General features: G+C 46.6%; 2 protein-coding genes across 2 annotated transcripts in view; one reads left to right on the forward strand and one right to left on the reverse strand.

Annotated features, from left to right (window-relative positions):
• The window catches only part of LOC102525333 (testis expressed protein 56), a 9,805-nt gene extending 8,632 nt beyond the window's left edge, over positions 1-1,173 (reverse strand). Inside the window, exon 1 of the mRNA XM_006198705.3 lies at positions 847-1,173. Within this exon, the coding sequence (XP_006198767.2) occupies positions 847-1,039 (193 nt within the window). The 5' untranslated portion in view covers positions 1,040-1,173. The remainder of the gene's footprint in view (positions 1-846) is intronic.
• A 1,823-nt stretch (positions 1,174-2,996) lies between these two features.
• On the forward strand, positions 2,997-23,308 carry FAM217A (family with sequence similarity 217 member A). The gene is given in 10 exon segments (XM_072945748.1): positions 2,997-3,761; positions 15,295-15,711; positions 16,261-16,348; positions 18,091-18,175; positions 18,339-18,352; positions 18,994-19,003; positions 19,006-19,063; positions 19,158-19,229; positions 21,807-21,917; positions 21,919-23,308. Coding segments are annotated over 8 exon segments (1,491 nt in total). The 5' UTR covers positions 2,997-3,761; positions 15,295-15,711; positions 16,261-16,285; the 3' UTR covers positions 22,997-23,308.
• Positions 23,309-25,212: the final 1,904 nt, after the last annotated feature.

Genomic DNA, 25,212 nt, shown 5'->3' on the forward strand with positions numbered 1-25,212 from the left:
CGCCATTCAAAGATTGACATAACAAGTGGGGGAGGGTACAGCTCAGTGGTACAGCATGTGCTTAGCAAGCATGAGGTCCTGGGTTCGATTCCCCAGTAGCTCCATTAAATAAAAATAAATAAATAAACTTAATAACCTACCCCCCAAAAAAAGACACAGCCGTTAGCACCAAGATGTTGGAAGAGTCAGCTCCCAGTAGACCTTGAGCTTCAATACACGCCCACTAAAACACAGTACCTGCTGACCAGCCCTCCCATGGGTGCCAGGACAGCTCCCAGGCTGACCACAGAGGTCATAAAGTGGGTGAGGGCCCAGCTCCTGGGAATCCCCGTCCCTTCCCCGAAGTGGCTGGAATAACCCTCCCACTTGTTGGCATCTGAGGTTACCGAGCCTGTGAAAGCCACCAGCACCCACCCCCGTGGCCGCCCTCATTCTCCCTGGCCGCCCCTGTGCTCTGAGGCCGCCATGCCCCCTTCTGAGGAAGACGGCCCGCACTCTGCCTGTGGCGTGTGTATCTCCCAGGCCTTTCTTCCCTTCTGAGACGGCCCGCACTCTGTCCTCAGAGTGCGCCTCTCTCTGAATAAATCTACTCTCACTCAACCATGGCTTGCTCTTGAATTCTTTCCCGCGCGAAGCCAAGGACCCGAACTTGGTGGGGCGCGTCCCAGGGGCTCACCTGAGACCTGGGACACAACCATCCTCTCTTACCCTGTTTTTCCTGCATCACCTGCACCATAAGAATAAATTCTCACTCGTGACTAACGAAGGAGCCGTGGTACCACGATCAAGTGTAGGCTGACTGAAGAGTCCACCCCCAGCCCCCACCCACCCCCGCCGCTCACGTACACTTTTTCTTGTCCTCGTCACTCTTGTAGGAATGTAGCAGCTCCATCAGATGATTTGGAAGCAGCTTGTGGAGGTTAGACAGGCTCTCAAAGGTGTGGCGGAGGACCTCAGGATGGCCGTAGTCCTTTGGGGTCTTCGGTTTCTCAAGGAGTGGGAGTTTCAGTTCAATCTGGTTGTTCCTGGCTGTTCCCATGATGGCCCGTTAAGTGACAGAGAAGAGCAGACAGAGGATGGGGAGGGCAGAGTCCCCTGCAACTGCTCTCCTCCCAGGCTTGCCTTCGTCTCCAGGAAGGGACCATGGGTCCTGTTTTCTGGTCTCTGACTGCCTCACATTCTGAGGGTCACAATGGCCCAGATCTCAGCCTGGAACCCTGAGTGTTCATTCCACAGCTTCAAACTAGACGAACTCAGCCCTTCAAAAATATCCCACCGAGTCTCACAGGGACTTTAGGCAGAAGCCCAGGTTTCCTGTCTGGACATGGACAATATCTGAGGAAGACAGAATGCTTTCCTAAAGGAAGAGGGGTCCCCGGTGTGCACGCAGCAGTGTTATTTTCCCATCTGGCCCGCAGGGGAGGCCGTGCACCCTGTGTGTACGTAGCTAGGGCTCCACAGATCTACGAGGCCCTGAGGGAGCGAGGTTACATCAGCACAGCGAACTGAGGGAACAGCTTCCTCTTCTAAAACTGAGGAAATGTCCAGGCTAGCCCAGGTAAGACGCGCACCTGAGGCGTATTCTCTTAAACAAACTAGCACCCAGGAGACAAAAGCAAACAAAGAGAAATCCTCAGTTCTGGCTTTAGTGGAGGAGCCACTCTTCATTGTGGACCACAAACAGGACAGGAGAAGTTCTAGAGAATCTTAACCCTCCACACTTGACAGCACAGACCCAAGCAAGACGGAGCTGCCAAGAGCTACTCTCAGAACTGGGGCAAAGATGCAAACCGTGAGGCTTGTAGCCACTCCTGAATTTCAGCATGCACCTTCAACGGAGCCGAGCCCCCCATTAGGGCTCCCTCCCGTGAACGGGCTGGGCCATCACACTGCAGAATGGTGAGCATCAGGGAAAGTCACGTGAGCCAAGCATGCCATGGCAAAAGCTCGCAGTTCAGCAAACTTAAAAACCCTTCTCCAGGACTGTAAAGAGAAAAATCATAATGATATTATGATCCATCAGTGCCCAGCACAGGAGAGAAAACTCCATTTCTTAATGTCCCACTTGCAAACTTAAAAAGTAAAACTTTAAAAAATAAATAGAAAGCTATATTTTAAATAGAAATATATTTTAAGTATGGTGTAGGGACTAACCAGAACCATTTGGAATATAATGTGATTCTCATAATTTCACGGGTGTCTTTGGAGAGAGAAAGGAATTGGTGGAAGTGAGGGGCAGGCAGAATTATTCTGATAGCCAGAGGTGTTTTTCTTAGCAAGTTTGAGTGTATCACTCTAAATCCTCGTTTACATAAACAGGGAAGAACACACTATGGTTTAAACCATTCAACAGGCCAAGAAAGTGATCTATTAAAATTGGTTCTTTTCACTCCATGTAAATTGACCCATATGTTCTTTCGGGGAGGGGGTGGTGGTGGTGAGTAATTAGGTTTATTTATTTATTTAATTTTTTTTTAAATGGAGGTGCTGGGGATTGAACCCAGGACGTCGTACATGCTAAGCATGCATTCTACCACTGAGCTATATATACCCTCCCCCCAATCTATGTGTTCTTAATCTCATATTAGCGAGTGTAGGAATCTTTCTAGCAATCTGAAGTTTATTGACCATGGCTGAAATCAGGAGGCCACAATTACTACGTTTTATTTTTAAATAAACTATCTGGTGGATAAACGTTTTCTTTTTTTAACTGAAGTACAGTTGATTTACAATGTTGTGCTAGTTTCAGGCGTACAGCATAGTGATTCAATTATACATATATATACTCTTTTTCATACTCTTTATTATTGTAGGTTATTATACAATATTGAATATAGTTCCCTGCGCTAAACCGTAGGACCTTGTTTATCTATTTTGTATGGAATAGTTAGTGCCTGCAAATCCCAAACTCCGCCCCCCACCCCCCCAGCTTTCCCTCCTGGGAACAGATGAACTTATTTACAAAGCAGAAACAGACTCGCAGGCTTAGAGGACAAACCTACGCGGATGAGCGCCTTCTGCACTGGGTGTGTCTTCTTCAAGGAACCGAGCTCATTCATCTTCTCCGATCCTTGCGTGTTTGCACGGGGAGGTAACAGGCTTAGAGAGGAGGCGCCGCCGGAGCCCAGCTGCTAACCAGCTGTGCGGTCGTCACCGCAGCCACCCGGGTCTCCCCTGCGCCGCTGACGGTCTTTGGTGGGACGGATCCGCCCGCTGTACACCCTGCGTCCTCGGCCTCTTGTTTACAGTGCTATTCTTCAGGGACCGACAGAGTGACCTTTCAGACCCGCGTTTGTCCCAGAACGTTCTTTCTCGCAAGGGGAGACGAGCGGGAACCCTCCTCGCCGGCCCTGCCGCCTTCCTGTGACGCCGCGCTGCCTGAAGGACCCGCCGCTCGGCGGAGGAGCCCCGAGCCGCCGACCAAGCCGACCCCGCAGCGCGGCCGGGCGGGCTCTCGGCCGTCTTCCGGGCGGGCGGATCTCTCACCCGCGACTCCTGGGTAAGCGGCAGTTCCCCCTTTCGTTCCGAAGAGGGCCGTCGCGCCTCCGGAACTCCTCCCCCCGCCCGTCCGCCGCGGCGGACGTGGCAGGATCAGCTGGCTTCCAGAGGCAGAGTGTTCAGCAACGTCCAAAGGGAGAAGGTCATCGCTAAGCTCCCTGAAGAAAGCGTTCTCACGGGAGCTGCCGTTCCAGGCAGATGCGGCGGGAAGGGCCCACCCTCCCGAAAGAGGACTCCAGCTGCAGCTTTCCCGGCGCTAGGAAGTAAGTTCTGGCCCCGAAACCCCAACCGAAATTCAGAGTGTGTGCGTGAGGTAAGGCTGGGAGAATGCAGCGGCGGGCGCTAGGGATCTGAAGCGCAGGAAGACGTATAAAGCAGCTCGAACTGCAGAAACCACGTCTTGCAGAAGTCTAAATAAAGGTGCAGGTCCGTTGAGAACCCAGTCACAAGTGCGCGCTGCCGCGTGTGCAGACCGGAATTTACTGATGTGTGTGTTTACCGTACATTTGGTAGCCACATACATCACTATCTCATTCGGTGTAGGAATAAATAGATTTTAGACAAGATTTCTTGTATTTTTGCAACAAAAAATACAGTAGCCTCCCAAATTTACAGGCTAAAATAAGGGAGAAAAGTGTTAAAGTTTAATTTTTAAAACAAAAACACAATTTCTAAGTAAAAATATTTCCATGTGTATATCTTACAGCGGGATTATACAAACACAAGAGAGTTAGGGGATTTACAGTAAAAACTCATAGAACTGGAGCCCCAGATCAGGCATTCATATAATTGGTCCTGACTGAAAGACAAAGCAGAAACTGGAAAAGGGGGAAAAAAGACCAGTTATCTAAATATAGTAAATGCAAATTGCTCATAATTGAATTGAAAACTTTCCCACAGACCCAGCATCCTATTGTTTGAGAAAATGCACATTATTAATTAGAAAAGATTGTCCTGACTTTCTGAAAACGTAATTTACCTAGTTACGCCGAACAAGAGTCTAGGGTAAAACACGACGAGCCGTGAACTTGGCCATAGGCTGGGGTAAATCAAGGGGGCAAATACTCAGGAAATGTGAACCGTGAAATGTATTCACAGAGGGAGGCTGAAGTAGGGAACTTTTCTCTCCAGAATAACTAGAAACTGAGCGCTGTTGCTACTGACATTTCTGTGCATAAACCTGGACAATGAAAGGGAGTGTCTGTCAAAGTGCTTTCCAGAATAGTTGTCAGTGGTCAGTGCTGCCACCTTTGTCACAGCAGGAGAAACCGAGGTGGCTGCAAGGCATCGTACCCACTAGGTGGTGGGCCCCAGGATCTCCTTCCCTTCTGCCCACTCAGACCACCTCCTTTGTAACTGATATCAGAGTTGAGTTAAATGCCACGAGACAAAGTGTCTACCTGGCTCTACTTCATTGGATTAATAAAGAGGTACAGGCTGAAGGTCAGGCAGGCTGGGCTACCACTCAAAATGGAAGCCCCTCAGTGGCCTTGGGATGATCAAGAAAGAAGGAGCATTCTTAAGGCCAAGGATTGGCTTTACGCGGCTGGACCAACCTGAGCTGCTATGGAAAACAGCCTACCGTCCAACCCGTGACTCGACTCTGAAGGCTGGCCTAGAGCCAAACCAGACTCGAATCAGCCTCTCACCACAGTCTGGCTCTCCACGTCGGTGCCCGGGATCCACCACGTCCACAGCGTTTCACATCTGGTCCTCCTCTCTCCTAGCCGTGTCCCCTCACCCCTCTGGCTGGGTGCTCCCCGTAAACACTGTGCAGGGATTATGCTGGCACGATAGTGTTAAACACGTGACACTGTCAGTTCAACTGTGATGTAGATGGGGAAGGGGAGGCGATGGTCCCCCAGCCAGAGGACAGAAAAAAACCTTTCTCGCGGTGAGTTATTTGTAGGAAGTGTTAGCTGGGAATATGTGGGCCCCACGTTTACCCAATTCACTATTTTTCAAGTCACTGTAAGTTGGGGAAAGTCGCTTAATCTATTTAAGGCCCAGGTGGCTCATTTATAAAATAGGAATAAATAGTAGTAAGGACCTCACTGTGGTTTTGAGTATCAGACTGGGTCATCTGAAGTGTTCAGTTGTCGGAGCCAGCCGACAATCGATCAGGTCCAGAAACCTGTGCTGCAGGACTGAGAAAAGAAAGACAAGACTAAAAGATGGGGTTGAGAGGGTCTCACTCTAATGGACATTGAGTTTATTTTCAGCAGTTAATTTATACAATTGCAACTAGCTATCTTGTGCATTCCTGCACATAGGCATAGGTATTGTTTTAGGGCTCATTATCTCGTATATTGTTCTATAGATTAACATTGTTTATAGTACTCATACACTAAAGTCAATGTTCCCGCATATCAAGATCACTAGCTAAGATAATTATTCAAGTAAACTGAGATAACTAACTTGTATGCTGATTGTATCTCTCTGTTCTAAGGTCATCCGTGACTTAATAGCTCTGGATGTTCCTAGAGCTTTAGGACACCTGGTGCATTCTTCTTCAAAGGGGTGGCGGGACAGAGATTGTCTTTGCTAGATCAATCTCAGAGCCTGACGCCAGCACTTTGGGATTTTCCGTCCCGTTCTGTGCTCGGCAGTCCTCAGGTCATGAGTGGCTCCCCGCAACTCCCCCTTTTTTATTTTAAAATTGCCAGGCTTGTCCAAGCTCAGGACATCCTACTAATTTTGCCGATGAATGCGGCTAAAAGCAAGCATACGTTGCGTCAGAAATTCTGATAAACAAGAGAGTATACAAGGAGCCATACAAATCAGGCTCAAAATAATTATCACAATCACTAAAGCATGTTTCCACCAATCACTTTTAAACCAATCAAAGCATTGTGCTGGTAAGAATGGAGTAGGGGAATCCATATTTCTTATCTGTTCTTGCATATATCTTCTACTGCTTGGGACACATTGCCAGATACATCTGGTATAAACACACAACATTCTACCTTAATAATAGCACAGGTTCCTCCTTGTGCTGCAGTAATTATATCGAGAGCCATTCTATTTTGTAAAACTGCTTTTCTCATAAGCTTTTGTTCTGCATTTAACTCTTCCACCGCATGTTTTACATCGGCCAATGCCTTTTGTGTAAAATTTGTCAGTGCATTTACTTTAGTCATAACATCAACATTTCCTAATGAAGGAAGAAAAATAGCAGCAAGATAATCATACCATTTAAAAGCAGCTCTGCTCCAACGAGCGTGCAAATTAGGCATATTGGCAGGGACAGACACCTTGTACTGATTTTACAATCCTTCCTGGTGCTATAACAAAACCCAAAGTACATCATCCCATATTTGATAATATTGTCCAATAAGACGTCCAGAAACATCTGCATCTCGTTGTTTAGCCTGTTGTGGGGCTTTTTCATAAATGTCCATGGCTTCCTCAAATGTAGCATTAAGGTCAAAGAAAAATTCAGAATGCGTAACTTTTACAGAACACCAGGCAAGTGCAGACACATTTTGAGAATACAAATATCATTGTTTTTGTTGTAACAGTAACTCACATATAGCATGAAATTCATGTTTAGTAACAGGCATAACCCACCAAGGCAAGCTGCCAACAGACAACGGCATAGCACTGCAAACCCAACAATCAGATGTATTATGGAATTCAGCATAAGATTGAGCCCATGACAAAAATACATTTGCTTGGGCACCAGGAAAGGGCATAAGAGCAATGGTACATGCCAAACTAATGACCAGAAACATTAATGACATTTGTGGATTTTCAGTTGTTCTCGCTTATCTGATTCGCTTGTTGAATCAGTTGTTCCGTTTGCTGAATCGTCGGCAGGGGTGTTTTCTTTTGGATCTGCAGTTGTTGAAGGTGTTTTATCACCGCTCTCCTCCACCTGGCGTACCAGCCTTTCCGGGAGCCAGCGCGCGTGTCGGCATCCTGTGGAAAAACATAAACATGGCCTCTCCCCCACATTAAAACTGGATCAGCGCCGGCCCATTGATTAGTAAGTGGATCCTTCCATCTCACCAAAGGGTGGTGAGAGGGTTTTTGGTTCCAAAAGCGTTGAGCAGCTGAATTGCCTTTAATATCAAACGTCAAAAAATTTAAAACAAAAAGGGCATGATGTAAATAGTTTTGTGGAGTAAGGGGATATAATTCCCCCTTCTTTAATTTATGAATCTGATGTTTAAGAGTTTGATGACAACGTTCCAGAATTCCTTGCCCTTGAGGATTATAGGCAATTCCAGTTTTATGTTCAATTTTAAGTGTCTGGCAAAAGCGTTGAAACATCCGGCTAGTGTAGCCGGGGCCATTATCAGTTTTAAGTACGCGAGGTTTACTCATGACAGCAAAACACTTAAAAGATGATTAATACAATGTTTACTAGCTTCTCCAGTTTGTAAAGTAGCATGAATAAACCCTGAGCAAGTGTCAATGCTGACATGGACAAAAGGAGTGTTACGAAATTCTTTGATATGAGTAACATCCATTTGCCAGAGATGATTAGGCAAAAGTCCCCGAGGATTTACTCCATAGTGAGGGACAGAAATTGTAGTAGGACAGGCAGAACAGGTTTTTACTATTTGACGAGCAGCTTCGCGAGGAATTTTAAATTGCAGCCGCAAGCTATGACTATTTTGATGGTGAAGCGCATGAGATCGTTTCGCTGCCTCAAGGGCTGGAAAAAGTTGAGTAGCTCGGTCAACATTAGCATTGCCTTCAAAAAGAGGGCCAGGTAAATTAGTGTGTGCCCGTAGATGACCAAAATAGCAAGGATGACGGCGGCTGCGAATAATAAGCTGCACGTCAAAAAATAAGCGATTAACATATGAATTAACAGTGCCAATAAAGGGAACAGTTTCTAAAATTTGTAAGGCACGAATGATATATTGGCTATCAGAAAAAAGATTACAGGGCACACGCTGAACTGCTATTAAAGCAGCCTGAACTGCAAGTAATTCTACAACTTGAGCTGAAGTTTGCGACGTCTGCCAAGAAACCGTTTCCTCTTTTATGATATAGGCAGCCATACCATTAGATGATCCATCAGTAAATACGGTAATAGCTGAAGGAAGAGGAGAGCGAACAGTATTCTTTGGAAATAGAAATGGATGCAACTTTGCAAATTGAATCAATTTATCAGCTGGATAATGGGTAGTAATGCGCCCTGTAAAATGAGCTAGAGCAAGAGCCCAAGAATCATTAAATTGTTGCAAATGAGCTTGTTGCTCTCCGGTGTATGGAACTGTAATATAATGTGGATCTCTTACAAATATAAGGTTGAGGCAGAGCGTCCTTCAGCAATTAAGGAGCAAACTAAATCAGGATAAGCAGCTAAAGCTTTTGAAGGGGATACATGCATATGTATCCAATACATAGGACTATGCTGATAAAGCACTCCAGTTGGCATATGAGGAGTGGGTAGAATAAGTAAACCCCATTCTTGATTATAGTCACAGTAAGTACATTGCTGATTTTCAATGGCTTGTTCTACTTCTCGTGAAGCCAAAGAAGCTTCAGCGGTTAGTTTTCTAGGAGAACGAGGATTAGTATCTCCTTTAAGAATGTCAAACAAAGGCTTTAAAGTTCCAGTTGAAAGTTTTAAATAGGGACGAATCCAATTAATATCGCCCAAAAACTTCTGAAAATCATTTAAAGTTAAGAGGGAATCCGTACGTAGCTGAATCTTTTGTGTTTGAAAAGTAAAATTATGTAAACGGAATCCCAAATATGCATATGGACAATATCGCTGAACTTTTTCATCTGCAATCTGAAGGCCAAAAGTTTTTAAAGAAATCAACATTTGATCAAATACAGTTAATAAATAACCTTCTTGAGAGTGAGCAATTAAAATATCATCCATATAATGAATCAAATAAACGTCTGGATATTTTGAACGAATAGGTTGTAAGGCTTTAGCAACGAATTTTTGACATAAGGTGGGGCTGTTTGCCATACCCTGAGGCAAAACCAGCCAGTGATAACGTTGCATAGGTTCCTTGAAATTTGTAGAAGGAACACTAAATGCAAACCTTTTGCAATCATCAGGATATAAAGGAATAGTATAAAAACAATCTTTTAAATCAATAATAATCTTATAAGTTCCTTCAGGTATAGCCATAGGGGTGGGTAGGCCGGGCTGTAAAGCACCCATCAATTCTAAAGTTTCATTTACTTTGCGTAAATCTTGCAACAATCTCCATTTACCAGATTTCTTTTTTATAATAAATATAGGAGAATTCCAAGGCGAATTAGAAGGAGCAATATGTCCGCTGTCCAATTGTTCCTGCACCAATTGTTTCGCAGCGGCAATTTTCTCTTGAGAAAGGGGCCATTGAGGAACCCACACAGGCTGATCGGATTTCCATACGATAGGGTCTGCATGAGCTGCAGGATGATCAAAGGCCCCCATTAAAAATGCCCTAAGCCTTTTCTATCTCTCTTTCCTTTAACCTGCAAAGGTTGAGTAATTCCCTGTTTGTGTTTTCCTAGGCCTTGATTTGGGTATAGTCCTTGTGACAGCAATTGGTGAGAAATCGTAGGATTAGGACTATACAAAAATACTCCCATGTTTGACATAATATCTCTTCCCCATAAATTAACAGGCAAATTTGGAAGGATATATGGTTGAAATATCCCAGAATGTCCTTCCTCATCTTTCCAGGAAAGAAAAGCGGAACTTTGTTCTGGATTATGAGACTGACCAATTCCTTGTAACATAGAGAGAGCAATTTGCCTTGGCCAGTGTTCAGGCCAGTGGGAAGCAGCAATTACAGAAATATCTGCTCCAGTATCTAGAATGCCTTTAAATTTTTTGCCTTGAATCTCTAAAGTTGACTCAGGTCTCTGATCGCTTATCTGTTGAACCCAATAAGCATCAGAGGAACCAAAACCTGCAGTACCTCTTTTAAAATTAGACTTGTTCTTTCCAACAGTAAGAGTAGGTAACAAGATTAATTGAGCAATACGTTGGCCTGCAGGAATGGCCGTTATTGTTCGAGGAGAGTGAGCCATTACCTTGATCTCTCCTTCAAAATCAGAGTCAATCACCCCTGGAGCAACAAGTAGCCCTTTCATAGTTGTACTGCTACGCCCTAATAATAATCCTACACTGCCGGGAGGCAAAGGCCCATAAATTCCAGTAGGGAGGGCTTGCATTCCCATTTCTGGGGTTAATACTGTGTAGGTGGTGGCACAGAGGTCCAATCCTGCACTCCCTGGGGTTGCTCTATAGAGGTCTGAAATACTTGGTCTGGAAGAAACGGGTTGTGGCTGACCTGAGCAGTCTCCTGAATTGCCCCGTAACATTGTTTCGGGGCCTGGGGCTGGCCCCTCACCCAGTTTCCCTGGTTCAGAAGTTGTCCATTTATATCAGTCTTAGATCTGCAATCTTTAGCCCAGTGTTTTCCTTTTTTACATTTTGGACATAAACCGGGACTGGTTACTAATATATCTTGACCAGGCGGTTGTTGCCCTGTTTTAGGACATTGATTTGCTCAATGCCCTAATTGCCCACATGCATAACAACTACCAGGAGGGCCAGCTACCCTGGAAGTTCCTTGAAAATTTCTCTTTGGGCGGTTTTGTTGATATAAAACCTCTTTTACTGTTTTTCCTTGTAAAGCAGCAGCTAAAGCAATTCCTTGGACATAGGATGGTCCTATGTCAGCACAGATTCGTATGAAATCAGCTAAATTACTCTTTTTTCTGTATGGTCTTAGAGCGGCCTGACAAGCAGAGTTAGCATTTTCATAAGCTAATTGCTTAGCCAAAACCAATCCTGCTTGCTCGTCTCCTATCACTTTACCAATAGTTTCCATAAGACGAGCAACAAAGTCTTGGTATGGCTCGTCAGGCCCCTGTCGAATTTTGGACAAATCTTCAGTTTTATTTTCAGAATTGGGCAGCTTTCTCCATGCTCTTAATGCTGCTGCATTTATCTGAGGGTAAGCACCAGGCAAATAACCCAATTGTGAGTGAATGTCTTGATATTGCCCTTCTCCAGTTAACTGCTCTAATGTAACTTGGATGCCCTGTCTCTGATTAATACTAGCTGTAGCTGCACAATTTTCATAGAATTCTGATTTCCAGAGTAGATAATTTCCGCCAGATAGGCAGGCACGTGCCACTTGCTTCCAATCATTTGGAGGTAAATATTGATTTCCTAAACTTTCAACAATGGCTTGTGTAAAAGGCGCAGTAGGTCCATATTGAGCACAAGCCATTTTTAATTCTTTTAATTGTTTAAAAGGAATACTTTCATAGTATCTCTGTTGTTGGGCATCCTCAAGGACTGGATATACTAAAGAAAAACCAGGAATGTGTTCTCCTTCTTTACTAGCTTGTTGTAACGCCTGTTGTAAAGGACTTAAAACAACAAATTTTGATGCCTTCTCCTCCTGTGGAGAATAACTAGGAGGAGGAGACGAAATTATTGGTGGCTTTTTCTGCTCCTTCTTAGAAAGATTCTGTTGAACACATTCCGTAATAATATCTTTAAATTTAGACATGTCAAAAGTTTTATTTTCCTCAAAAAAGATGCCCCAAGGATCCTCGTCCTTGTGGTAACGGGCAGTTTGATCCTCTAACTCCTCTTGATCAGCTGGATCTAGTTCTGAATCAAAAGGACTATCGATTGCATTTACTGCAGGAGGAGCAGAAGGAATTTCTTTAAAATCTGGATTAGTAGGAGTAGAGGGCTCAATATTTTTTATTTTCACAGTATCAAATTTCTCTCCCTCAGTGGCTGGGTCGAGACAATCTCTAATTAGTAGCCATAAAGGAAGTATAGTAGCCGGCATTTTATTTGGACCATTGGCAGTATAATAGTCTCTTAGGCGAACTCCAACAACCTTCCAAGTTTCTAAATTAACAATACCTTGTTCCGGAAACCAAGGACAGATTTCTTCTACAAAAACAAGAAATTGTTCTAAACGTTGTTTCGTAACCTGAATTCCCCTTTCCTTTAACATCACTCTAAGCATCTGTACAAATAAACCTTTACTATTATTTTGCCCCATACTCTCAAATACACTCCCCGCGGAAACTTACTTTCACTTTAAATCCGAGAGCTCTCCGTTCTCTTCCGCGGCGGTCGCTGCAGCAAACTCCTTCCAGATTTCAGGTCCCTGTTCGGGCGCCACTTGTCGGAGCCAGCCGACAATCGATCAGGTCCAGAAACCTGTGCTGCAGGACTGAGAAAAGAAAGACAAGACTAAAAGATGGGGTTGAGAGGGTCTCACTCTAAGCCCGCAAGACGCTAAGCCAAGAATGGACATTGAGTTTATTTTCAGCAGTTAATTTATACAATTGCAACTAGCTATCTTGTGCATTCCTGCACGTAGGCATAGGTATTGTTTTAGGGCTCATTATCTCGTATATTGTTCTATAGATTAACATTGTTTATAGTACTCATACACTAAAGTCAATGTTCCCGCATATCAAGATCACTAGCTAAGATAATTATTCAAGTAAACTGAGATAACTAACTTGTATGCTGATTGTATCTCTCTGTTCTAAGGTCATCCGTGACTTAATAGCTCTGGATGTTCCTAGAGCTTTAGGACACCTGGTGCATTCTTCTTCAAAGGGGTGGCGGGACAGAGATTGTCTTTGCTAGATCAATCTCAGAGCCTGACGCCAGCACTTTGGGATTTTCCGTCCCGTTCTGTGCTCGGCAGTCCTCAGGTCATGAGTGGCTCCCCGCATTCAGTGCAGGCCTGGCACAGAGCAACCACACCATATAGTCTCGAAAATGTTATTTTCAGAGCAATTAATTCGACTCAAACAATTATGGGGTGGCTACCCTATGCCAGGCACTCTGCCAGATAGAAGGCCCATCTTGCCTTCAAAGTGTGGAAAAGAGAATGAATAGCTATAATGCAGCAGTGAGTAAGAAAGTGTAAACAAATCACTAAAATATAACCCAAAATAGGGATCTTGGAGGAGGTAGCCGTTTATTGTTTTTGAGGAGTCAGGGAAGATGATTTAGGAGCTAGATCTGTGTGAACAGAACTTTGGCAGATAAAAGGAAGGAGGGGATAAAAAGGAGGCTCCATTATAGGGAAAGTAAAAATGATATATGTCCTGGAGGGGAAAGAGTGTTTAGGAAAATTGCAAAAGGTCTGATGTATTTGACATGGAGTCACCCTGGAAAGGTAACGAGCAGACGGACACTTACAACCTGGCTACAGAATGTGGAACTTCAGGCGTTAAGGGGGCACGGGAGCAGGTGTGTGTGGGGTTTGTTTTTGGGGTTTTTTTTGGTGGTGGTGGTGGGATAATTAGGTTTGTTTATTTAATAGAGGTACTGGGGACTGAACCCAGGACCTCGTGCATGCTAAGCACACGCTCTATCACTGAGTATACCCTCCCCCTAGGTGTGTGTTTTAGACCCGCCGTGTAGAAACCAGTCTGGAGGAGGCCAGGCCCGGGAGGGAGACCTCCAAGGAGGCCTATGTTCCTTTTATATTAATGCACCTGTATTCACCAGGCCCCTTCGCGCCCAGCAGTTCTAAAGGAATGGGGATAGAAACGAACTAGAAAAGCAAAAGGCCCCTGCCCTCACCAGGGTTTGCAGTCTGGGGGGAAGAGACAGACAGAGAAGCAAACACAAGGGTGAGGCGTGCAGGGAAGAAAGCAAGACGGCTGTGCGACACACAGAGGGCTTCTTTATTTTTACTGTGTGTATATCTCCCACATAATTTATTTTATTTTGAATATTTATAATTTCAAAGAGCACTGCTTAAGGGCTTCTTGAAAGCGGAGTCGGGGATCAGAGCCCTGAGGAACCTTGAGATGTGTTCAGCATCTGACGTGTACGCAGTTTTCCGGAAAGACACTCCGAGGAGTGCAGGACTCCTTTCCCCCAAATGTTAAGAACCAGTGCACTTAGATGCTTAATGGAACACTGTGGGGGTTGAATCCAGAGCGGGGTGTTGTACCAACAGGGTGCAGTGGTAGCACCGGCAGAGGGGCCCATTTCTTCCTCAAATGTCCGTGTTTGGTTTGGTAACCTAATCTGGCCTAATCCGGACCTGACTGGAGGTGGGCTTGCGCTCAGCGGGGACACCTTCCCTCTACGGAACTTAATCAGTTATGTAGACACTGCGGGTCAGAAGCGCGGACAAACTTCACACTCAGCGCTGCGGCCGGGCTGGCCGGGCAGGGGGCGCACGGAGCGCCGCGAGTCAAGGTCCGGGCGGAGGGCGGAGTCAGGGCTCGGGGCGGGGCGGGATCAGGCTCAAGGTAGGGGCGGGGGCAAGGTCGGGGGCGGGGTTAGGGGGTCGAGGTCGGGGATCTGGATCCAGGTCCGGGTTCGGGTCAAGGTAAGGCTCAAGGTCTCGGATGGAGGCCGGGGTCGGGACCGGGGACGGAGTCGGGCGCGAGGCCGGAGATGAAGCCGGGGCCGAGGTTAAGGTCGGGGCTGGGATCGGGGTTCGGGTGAGGGGTGGGAGCGGAGTCAACGGCGGGGTCGAGGCGGGTGGTCGGGGACAGGGCCAGGGCCAAGGGTCAGGGGTCGGGGATCGGGCGCGGGGCTGCGGTTCTGGGGTCGGGATGGGGGGCTCTGGATCTGGGTTGGGGCAGAGTTGGGGCCTGGGTTCTAGGTGAAGTCGGACTCAAGGTGGGGTCGGGGGGGGGTCGGGACCAGGGATCCCGTCGGGCTCGAGGCCGGAGGCGTGGCCTAGGCCCGGGGTGGAGCGCACGGTCAAGATCGGGGGCGTGGCCGGGGTCAAGGGGCGGGGTCTGGATCCGGGCCCGGGACCACCGAGGATGTCCGGCCTCCCGCTGCCCTCTGTCCTCCCGCTGCAGGCCGGTCAAGTCGGAGGCTCTGCGCGCGGAGCGGCCAGGACCTCGGGGTGGCAGTGCCCGCGGAGACGCCGCCGGGGACTAGCTGGGGGCCAGCGGCGCCGAGCGGTAAGAGGCGGCGGGCCCCCCCGCACCTGCCAGACACCCACCTCCCCGCTCCCCGGCCCGACCGCTCTCCCGGGCCCCGTCACAAAGGCCGGGCCGCACACCCGGTGGCGCCGGCGGCCAGCCCGCACCGCAGCCTCTCCCCTTCCAGTCGGTGCCCGGCGTCGAGCCGGGGGCCCGATAGGTTCAGATGCAAAACTTCCTGAGCTGCCTTTCCTGTCTCTTCAGGACCCACCTTTCCCTCCGGGAGACAGTTGTAAACGACTAGCAAATACACTGATTACCGCTGGCTTCAGTTTGCGGTTTTTTTTCCAGGTAGCCATGCCTTGATCAATGCTTGAATCCAGTTCAGCGGTGCCTCTCCCGTGTTCTCACGGCTCTCCGACACCGCTGCCTTCGCAGTAGTGGGCTTAGACGCCGTGGTAGTTCGGGGTGGGAGTGGCGGGCCTCTCCGTGCCCCTGAAGCATGTGGGGGTGTCTGCTCTGCCCGTGTGCGAGGTTAACCCTGCTTTCAAACGGAGCACCTGTTCTAAATGGTTAAAAGCAGTTTAGTAAGTGCCAGATGATTCACCGTGTTTTTTCTAATTTGTGTCTTATCCTCCTACCCGACGGTATCTCTTTTCTCGTCTTGGGCCTGAACTGTGTAATCTTCCGTCACTTAGACCTTCCAGTTTGCTTTTTACGAGTCTGGCGTGCCCCTCGTTTCTAGTTAATTTCCCCTAGTTACCCCGCCCGCCCTCGTGGCCCCTCTCTTCCGCCTTCTGAGCCTTTCCTTAACCTCCTGTGGCTGAGAGCCAGAGCTGTGCTTTCTCTTAAATCGGCGCTGGGCCTTACCCTCCGTGTGCCTGTCCCACTCCTGTGTAGCACCGCCAGGAAGCAGAGGAGCAAGATGGGGAGAAGAAACGGAGACAGCAGCGGCACCAGCCTGCGCGCGGCCCGCAGCTCCGGGGAGGTATGGCCGCCGCGGGGAACCGGTCCGGCGTCGAGGCCTCGCCCCACGGAGGCGCCCTGCCCACGGCCCTGCTGCTTCCTCTCCGGGAGCGGACTGGCCTGGGATTTGGGCTGTCCAATGGAAAGTTTTAATTTCTTTTAACAAAGGAAAACTCACCCAGCTTCTCTGTACACCTCGAACATTTCTAATTGCAATTGGATGTCGTTAAAGATGCCACCTTGATCCACGCGGCAGGGCTCACCTTTTCAGTCTTCTTACACAGGCTTTGTGAAGAATATTGGTGAGGCCCGCGGGGTATCAAAAGGTATAACCAGTGTCCACCCCGGGGAGTTTGCGACCTGGCTGGTTCGGTGGGACAGATCTTCCTTACCAGCTGACCAATTTGGCTGCGTTAGTTCTACTCTTGGATCTCAGCCGCACGGTTTTCACCGGCTTCTCTGTCGTGTCCCTGTGAAGATATTTCTCACAGGCGTCATTTTGTGCCTTAGTGGACCCTGATTACGGAGCTGAGAGAAACTTGAGAATCCATCAAGGAAGCTTTAAAAATACAGATAAGTTTGGGGGTGGGGTGGGTATAGCTCAGTGGTAGAGCACATGCCTGGCACGCACAAGGTCCCGAGGTCAACTCCCAGTACCTCCATTAAATAAATAAAATCTAATTACCCATCCCCCCAAAATAAAAAGCTTAAAAATTTTTTAATTAAAAAAAAAAGAGCTCCCCTGGTGATTCGAATGCAGAGACTAGATCCAATGCACACAGTCTCAGAGAGCAGAGACGTTTGTGTAGCTGGCAAACATATACTAACTAATGCGGTGGCTTTAGTTTGCGGATTTTATTAACTTTATGTTCCCAAAGCCTCCAGAGGAAGACAATCTGCAGCCGCCTTGCGGCGCTCCGCCGGCCCTCCTGTCGGGGCGACTTCCTCGTGGGCCTGTTGAGCCCGCACCCTGTTTCAGGCTTGCTTCTCCCTGCACCTCCTCAGTGTGGGGGTGGCACCTGGTACCACCTGTCGTTTCACTTGCATGTTGCTTAGAGGGTAGTTTGCAAAGGATTTTCTCATTTGAGAGAAAAAAAGTGAGTTCATCCCCCAAATGTTACTTTTTAAAAAAATAAACTACTCACCTCTTCACTTTCCCTTTTCGAGCATAAACTATTACAACAGCTGTCTCCTCACACCACCCTCCATGGCCCTCAGCACGATGTCTGGAACATAAATCCTCAATAGAGATTATACGTTTACTCAGTCCTTTTTTTCGCCTTTAAAAAAATATTTCCCGAGTGTTTCTCAGCATCTGGAGACCAGGATGGTGGGCTGGTCAGTGCTGTGTGTGATGTGAGGGTCAGAGAATTCCACTCTGTTGGTGGAAAGACGTTACAGACTTTCGGATCTGGTACTCAGATACGTGCAGTTTGGTGAATGTGCTGAACTGGACAGTTTATCATATGTTTAAAATCAATTTTGAAAACATGTGTGCCATTATTTTTAACAAAATGAGAACGAAACCATCAATTATTGGGAGAGCCTCTCCCTGCCTGCCTGGGAGGTGTTAGCAAGCTGACAGTAGGGTGAAGAGAGCAGGACGGCTCCTCAGGCGTGCTGGGCGGGCCTTGCAGGAGGGAGGGCGGTCCCCAGGCCTGTGTCTTTTGTCCTGCTTTACCCAAGGGACACGTAAAATTATGTGCTTGAGCTTTTATGGGTTTCTCTTACATTAAGTTTATCCTAAAACAAATATTGTTTTAGAACTTATCTCACTGGAATTTGGATGCAGAAGTGCCTGTTCCTGAAAATAAAAACCTCCTGCCCGGAAGGGACAGTGCCGTAGGTGGTGAGAAATCCTAGATGTGTGTGTTGATACTTGTATTTATAAATATATGGAAACTTAGATTCATATTTATAATATGAACAACTGCTCATATTAAAGGGGGCTTGTTTATAATATTACATGTTTTGTGTAACTATTGTCACTTTTTTCATACACATTCTTTCAGGCAAAATTAACAAGGTAAGGATAAATGCTTGGTTTTAAATAATTCACAGAACATTTTAAAATTATATGTATGTTCCTTAAAGAAAATTTCTTTCCTCAAAGTTAAACCTTAAATTTTATTTCCATAGAGTTCTTCAAACAAGTTGAGGCCTTTATTGACTATTTCACAAGGCTGCAAATTGGTCATTAAATTCGTATCTTATTATATTACTTTTTTCCAAGTAACAATATTGTAAATGGAAATTAATATTGTAATGTATGTAATGTTTTCTAGTCATTTCTAGTCATTGCCAAAAGGGAAGTGGTCTCAGCCCTTAAGATACCTTGAAGCCACTGAAATAGTTGCTATTTTGTTTTGAAGTGGTGAAAAAATTAATCTTTCATTTACTTTTTTTGATCGAAGTATAAAATAGTTAACTGTTAATATAATGAAGACAGTGATATTCAAGAGTCATTAACACTGTTAACACGGTTTAGCTGGTATTGGTAAACAGACTGTCCTAAATCCTGCTGAAGTCAGTGGAGACGAGCATCTGTATGTAACGAGGGACTGTTATATAGGACTTTACTGTGTATTGCTTGCTTAGAACAAGAATTATACATTCTTAGAACAAGAGTAGGGACCAGAGATGCAGTGTGTGTAAAAGTCTTTGTAGAACCATTTGGAATTCCAGCAGAGCAGCTGATGCTAGAATTGTTTGTCGGAGCATGCTCCCAAAAGAACACGGGTGGGAATTTAACATCATACTTTTAAAGTATTATTTAAAAAATAAAAATGTATGCAGTTACTACCTAAAATGTTGTCATGATTTTTCTGTTGCCAGAATGGTAAACAAGGGGTATTCCAGTTATGGAGTTTTCCTCTTGACGGAAGAAGCATCACGGAGAACAGGTGAGAGCATATATATTGTGTAAACCCTGAAATTGGTGAAATAAACCTAAGTGCAGGTGAGTTAACTAGTCACCTCAAATACAAGGACGAAAAATATCCAGAATAGAACAGAACTGTGTGTGAATAGTGGGAAACGAAAGAAATGCACCCTAAAACAGGAGGTGGCCGCGGACACTGGGAGCGGTCGGTGTGGGGTGATTCAAAGTTGACTATGCCCCTACCTGCAGCGTTCAGGTAGAGAGAGTTTGGACTTCTTGTGGGAGTGACAAGAAACGGTCACAGGAAAGTGACAATCCGTGCTCCAGGAACGATGCTAATTCCTTACCTGTGTTAGTTCCTCCAACCCCCGACGTCCTATAAGGTCTGTCCAGTCGCCGTCGTCCCAACTTCCCCGACGAGGATGTGGCGCCAGGTGACCAGTACTGAGTGGCAGAAGCGGGCCGTAAGGCCTTGGTTCATGCTCCAGCCACCACGGATGTTGCTTCCCAGATCCCCATCCCTGGGCTTGAATTCTTACTTCTTGGTTCTTAAACTGTGTGCATGAGAACCAGCTAGAATGTCTGAAAACGCGGGCTGCTGCTCTCTGGAAACGAAGATCTGTTGGACACTGCGGCGAGTCACTCTTCCGTGGAATGAGTTACTTCCCGGTGGCCCCGAGTTCTGCGCCTTTGTTTTGTCCCCGGCCTTGACAATCGGTGGTTCAGTTAACAGCCACCGTCTCCCCGTCGGAGGACCTGCCTCTGTGAGGCCCAGGACGCAGCTCACCTAACACTACGACCGAGGGATGCGGGGCTGTGACTGCCGTCCTGAGGGCCGGGGGGCCGGGGGGCGGGGGAGGCTGCTTTTACCAGAAGGAGCTCGCAGGGCGGGGCGAGCCGGGTGCGCGGCCTCAGCGGCGTGCGCGGAGCGCAGAGCGGGAGCGCAGAGCGGGGCTCGGGCCTCCCAGCGCCGCCCTCACCCGCCGCGCCTGCTCCGGCAGCCCGAGCCCCGTCCCCGCGTCCGGCCGTAAAAGGCGGAGAACGCCACCGCCGGCCTCCTGCGCTGCCCGAGGACTCAACCGAACCGCGCGCTTGGTGGGCCGGGCAGGGGTGCTGACGCTGCGGCCGAGTTGGGAGCTGGGTGTCAGGGGAGCGTTCGCGAGGGGCTTCAGCTCCGCCTGCCGTCAGCAAGTCAGAGAGTCAGGGTGGTGGTAGCTGCCACTCCGATGAAGCCTGCAGAGCACGTTCATGTCGCGGGCTTGCTGCTCGGAGCCCCCCGAGGGGGCGTGGATTAGAGTTCGCGTTTTGCTCGCTGGCGGCCAAGGGGTCCAGGCCTGCGCCTCACGCGCGGATCCGCGCCCTTTTTCCCAGACTGCGTGGCTTGTGTCAGTTACCCACTGTCGACGCAAAGTGACTTTCCTGTGGCTTTTCAGAGGCAAGTCAGTATACCTAGCATTTAGCTAAATGAGTAATTTTTACCGTTTTCTATCAAAATGAAAGTAATTTTCAAAATTCTTCAAGGCTACTTTGCTGTCTCGAGTGTCAGTGAGCTTTAAAAGTAAGTAGAGAATGTATATGTGTCAATTAATGCATCAAACCCCTCAGTGTCAGCATCTCTAGGAAGCGCTAAAAGAACTGTAAACTCAGTATTCTAAGGCCTTTTTTTTGCAGTTTTCCTTTTAATACAACACCTAGAAGTATTACTCCAAAAAAAAAAAAAAAGCGCCGTCAGGTGACAATTACTGTGGACTAGATCTGGGGTAGTAGTTGTTTGATAGACATTGTTTTACTTCCTTTTTTATTAGAATAATTTTAAAACCACAATGGCTTTTAAAAGTAGAAGCCTTTATTAAGTAACCTGTGTTCTTTAAGAGTTTATTTAGTCTGATCTAATTCTGAGTCAGTACACACTTCACTGTAATTTCAGTTTGAGAGCCTCCTTTTCAGACATCATAACTGCACGTACAGTATTTTTGTAGGCAAATGGAAGCACCTGGCCACTTCCAACCATTCATAGCCACAGCTAACCGTTTGCAGGCACGGTGATCTGGTCTCCTGTGATGTACAAACGGATGCTCAGCTAATATTTTAATCTACACTATAATTTTCTGTTCTTTTCTTTCTTTTTTAATTGAAGTATAGTCGATTTACAGTGTTGTGTTAATTTTTGGTGTACAGCAGAGTGATTCATTTATAAATTCATATATGTATTCCTTTTCCTATTCTTTTTCATTATAGGCCGTTGCAAGATACTGAATATGCTCTACAGTAGGACCTTGCTGTTCATCTATTTTATATACAGTAAGTACACTTTTTTTTTAATGGACGTACTGGGGATTGAACCCAGGACCTCGTGCACACTAAGATGTGCTCCACCACTGAGCTGTACCCTCCCCCAATCTATACTTTAAAAAGTGTCTATAGTTGGATATAATTCGAGCATATTTGAAAGTTAACATGTTTCTGTTACAGAGACACACCCAGGCCACTGGGAACCAAAGGTTAGCTAGTCTTTGATCAGGCTTTCTTATTCATTATCGTTTTAATAGCATTTTAATGCTAGTCAACCAACCATTCATTAACTACATCATTTTTTAAGGGATTTCAGAAGATCTTCGATGGAGACAGGCTATCACGTGACCAGTAGTCCCACAATGCTGCTCGCCGAGAGCCACTCCCGAGCAGCTGCCTCGGTGGGCCAGCGGGTGAGCGCCTGCCCTGCCCTGCTGGCCGCACGCCGACGGAGACTTTTGCAAGGACAGAAACGAGCCTCAGGTGAATTTATGCTCAGCTGTAGAAAACAACAGTGGGGACATTTTAACTGCTCCAACTTGGAATTTGAAGTGTGGAAGCAGCAGTGTGAAGGAAAATTTAACAGATGAAAGCGACTTATCAGAAAATGAGAAAGCAAACAAAACTTTACTCAGCTATTTTAAAAAGATGGACCTTAATTTAAAGCCAGAAACAATAGAAAATGTTGACGACTTTTTCACCGAAGAGCCGAGCGAAGCGTTCCCATATCCTGCCCTGCTGCCCCCGCCTTTCGGCGCCCTGGACCTGCACAGGTTAGCCTTCTCCAGGTCTGCAAACTGGACAATGACAGCGGTGCTTCCGGAAAGCTCCCTGGAGCCTTTGATAACTCGGTTACTGGAAATGGAACGACTGCAGCATGTGACAATTCAAAAAGAAAGGCCGAGACTGCAGACCCCGCCCTGCACTCCCGGAGCCCCTGAAAGACCCTCTTCTGAACCCGTTCCCAAAACGAGGCAGCCCAGGCTTTCTGACTCTTTGAGTCTTCAGACAATTTGTGCAGATAAAAGTCACGAAAAAAGGAAGAGCGATCCTGGTTCTTGTAAGCTTGAGCGCAGCATATCCAGGTGGGACTGGAGCAGTGCTGGCAGGTACAGGTGGGGTTCTAGACCATCTCTGAAAAGCTCCTCCACCACAAAGCAAGTGACGGCCACTTACGACGACTCTAAGAACCCCAGAAGTGCCACTTTAAACCCAGGCCAAGAGCTCTCAGCCAAGCCTGCTCCTGCCCGTGCAGCTCAACTGCTGGTTAAAATGGTCCCAACCCGATGTCTGCCACCAAAGTCTCCTATACCAGTTGCACCTATATCTCTGTCTTTTCCCGAAAATGAGAGGGAAGGAGCTAAGGTACCAAGGACCAAAAAGAAACTTTACCGAAAAAACGTGGTGTTGAACAAACCATTCTGTGTTCAGAAGCTAAACTGTCTGTCGTCTTCGTTGATAGCGAAGGACAAGTGCTCACCCATTGACCAGAAATAACTCTTTTCTTCCCTGTGTCTCAACGTGAGCAGGTCTACTCCAGGAAGCCCGGCTGAAGCATGGTCCCTCACCCTGAGCTACGGGCCAGAAACACCCATGCCCTCCACGCGGTTCCTGGCTGCGCCAGGGAGTAGAACTTGAGACCCAGCTGAGATGTCTACAGGGAAACCCGGGGGCTTCCCTGCCGACCCCGTGGACAGCCTCCCACAGGTTACGTTTCAAAGGTGGTTTCACTGAGACTAGTAAAGATGGTCCTTTTGCCGTGATTGTTTTCCCGTATAATTCCATCAATAAATGGTGCCGTCGACTTAACTGCTGGTACAAGACCCCTTTATTCTGCTCTGTTATACAGCATGAGAGTCGGTGTTTTTTTTTTTTTAAATTGAAGCATAGTTGATTTGCAACATTGTGTTAGTTTTCAGGCATACAGCCAAGTGACTCAGTTATATATATATATTTCAGATTATTTTCCATTATAGGGTATTACAAGATGTTGAATACAGTTCCTTGTGCCATACTGTGAATCCTTGTTGCTTCTCTATTTCACACGTAGTGTGTATCTGCTAGTCCCACACTCCTGGTCTGTTCCTTCTGTTCCTCCCCTCCCTTTCGCACCCTGGTAACCATAGTTTGTTTTCTATGTCTGTGAGTCTGTGCCTGTCTTGTAAATAAGTTCATTTGTGTCATTTTTTAGATTCCACATGTAAGTGATAGCATAAGATATTTGTCTTTCTCAGTGGGTTTTTTTTTTTCAGTTTTTTCCACTGGTACCTTTTTTCTTTCCCTTCCCATCTCCACAGATCTCCTTTGTCTGTCATTCTGACCTAGCCTTTGGGTGTTTGCTTGGCCATGAAAAGCTGAAGTGCTATTTTGTTAAACTGACACACAGAGTACTTTGGGCCCCCCCCATGAACCCTTAGAGCCTTTCCCTTTCCGGGGTCCTTGGCCAGACACAGTAAAGCAAGGTCGGTTCTTTGAGGGCCTAACTACGGGTTTGGGCATGAAATCACCATCCTGCCTCGGATCTAGTAGTCTTAGGCCGTTGAAGGAAAATGGGAAGAGGTCACTGTACACAGAACAGTCCGAATCTTAGGTTAATGGGGTTTTCCCAGGGCTCCTTGTTGCCGGAAGTCTTGACCCTTGTTAGTTGAAACTCAAACAGCGAAAGCTTAACTCGTTAACTGGTGAGAAAGGAATACTATGTGATTGTCACACTTTACTGCACCTAAAAACCAGGGAAACTAAACAGCAGAGTCCTGGGTTCTACTGGGGGCCTGAGGAAACAGGGTCTTTGGGAGTGGGGCACAGGGATTCAGTGTAAACAAGCATCCCAGGTGATTTTAACGCAGGTGGTTCTTGGCTCACACTTTGAAAAACATCACCAAGGGGAAAACCTGATGTAACACGCATAGAGCAGTCTGGACGTTTTCAGGGGTAGTGGGTTTTGGTTTTGGTGGACAGTTGCTGAATTCAAATTAGTTATCCTGTCTTTTGGAATTCTGGCCTTTAATGCCTTAGAGACAGGGAAGAGCAATTTCTTACTGAAAACACAACCAGGCTACGTTATTTAAAATGCCGTTAGACCTAAGGGTGGAAGGGGGAGAAAGTACAAGAAGACAACCACCGAAACCCCTACCAGAGGTTTCCATTGAGAGTCCCCAGTTGCATTTTTTTTTAAAACACCAAGTTGCTTTAAACGTAGTTGTGTAAGAAATGTGTTAGCACCCTGCCTGACTTCAATTATGAGGCCAAGGGACTATGTTTTTTTTTTTAGGTTACCAATCTGTTAAATTTCAAACAAAAAAATTCAGCATTATATAAACAAAAAGGAAGCTTTGCCTCAAATATCCAAACCAGTAAAAAAATCTGAAGTCGTTCACCTCACTAAACTACAAGAAATTTGAGTAACAGCAACAAAATGACACATAAGATGAGCTTGCCACCTGAGGCAAAGCTTTAAACTAGTAAAAATTTCAATAAAACATTATAAAATAACCTTGTCAATAGCCAGTTGCTCGTCCCAAGGACTCTTCGACGGCCTGAGTACTTGGTCCTTTCCCCCAAGTCTTCCTTTATATTCCTTGAGGGACTAATAATTTTAACACACGATCAGTTGGTAAAAATACACTTGTTGCGATTCTTTGTTTAAACCGAGTCCCTAAATTGAGGCCAGAAGTGGGGAGTACGTAGGAAACACCAAGTGCCCCTCGCACAAC

Source organism: Vicugna pacos, chromosome 20 (assembly GCF_048564905.1).
Source record: "Vicugna pacos chromosome 20, VicPac4, whole genome shotgun sequence".
NCBI classification, from domain to species: domain Eukaryota; kingdom Metazoa; phylum Chordata; class Mammalia; order Artiodactyla; family Camelidae; genus Vicugna; species Vicugna pacos.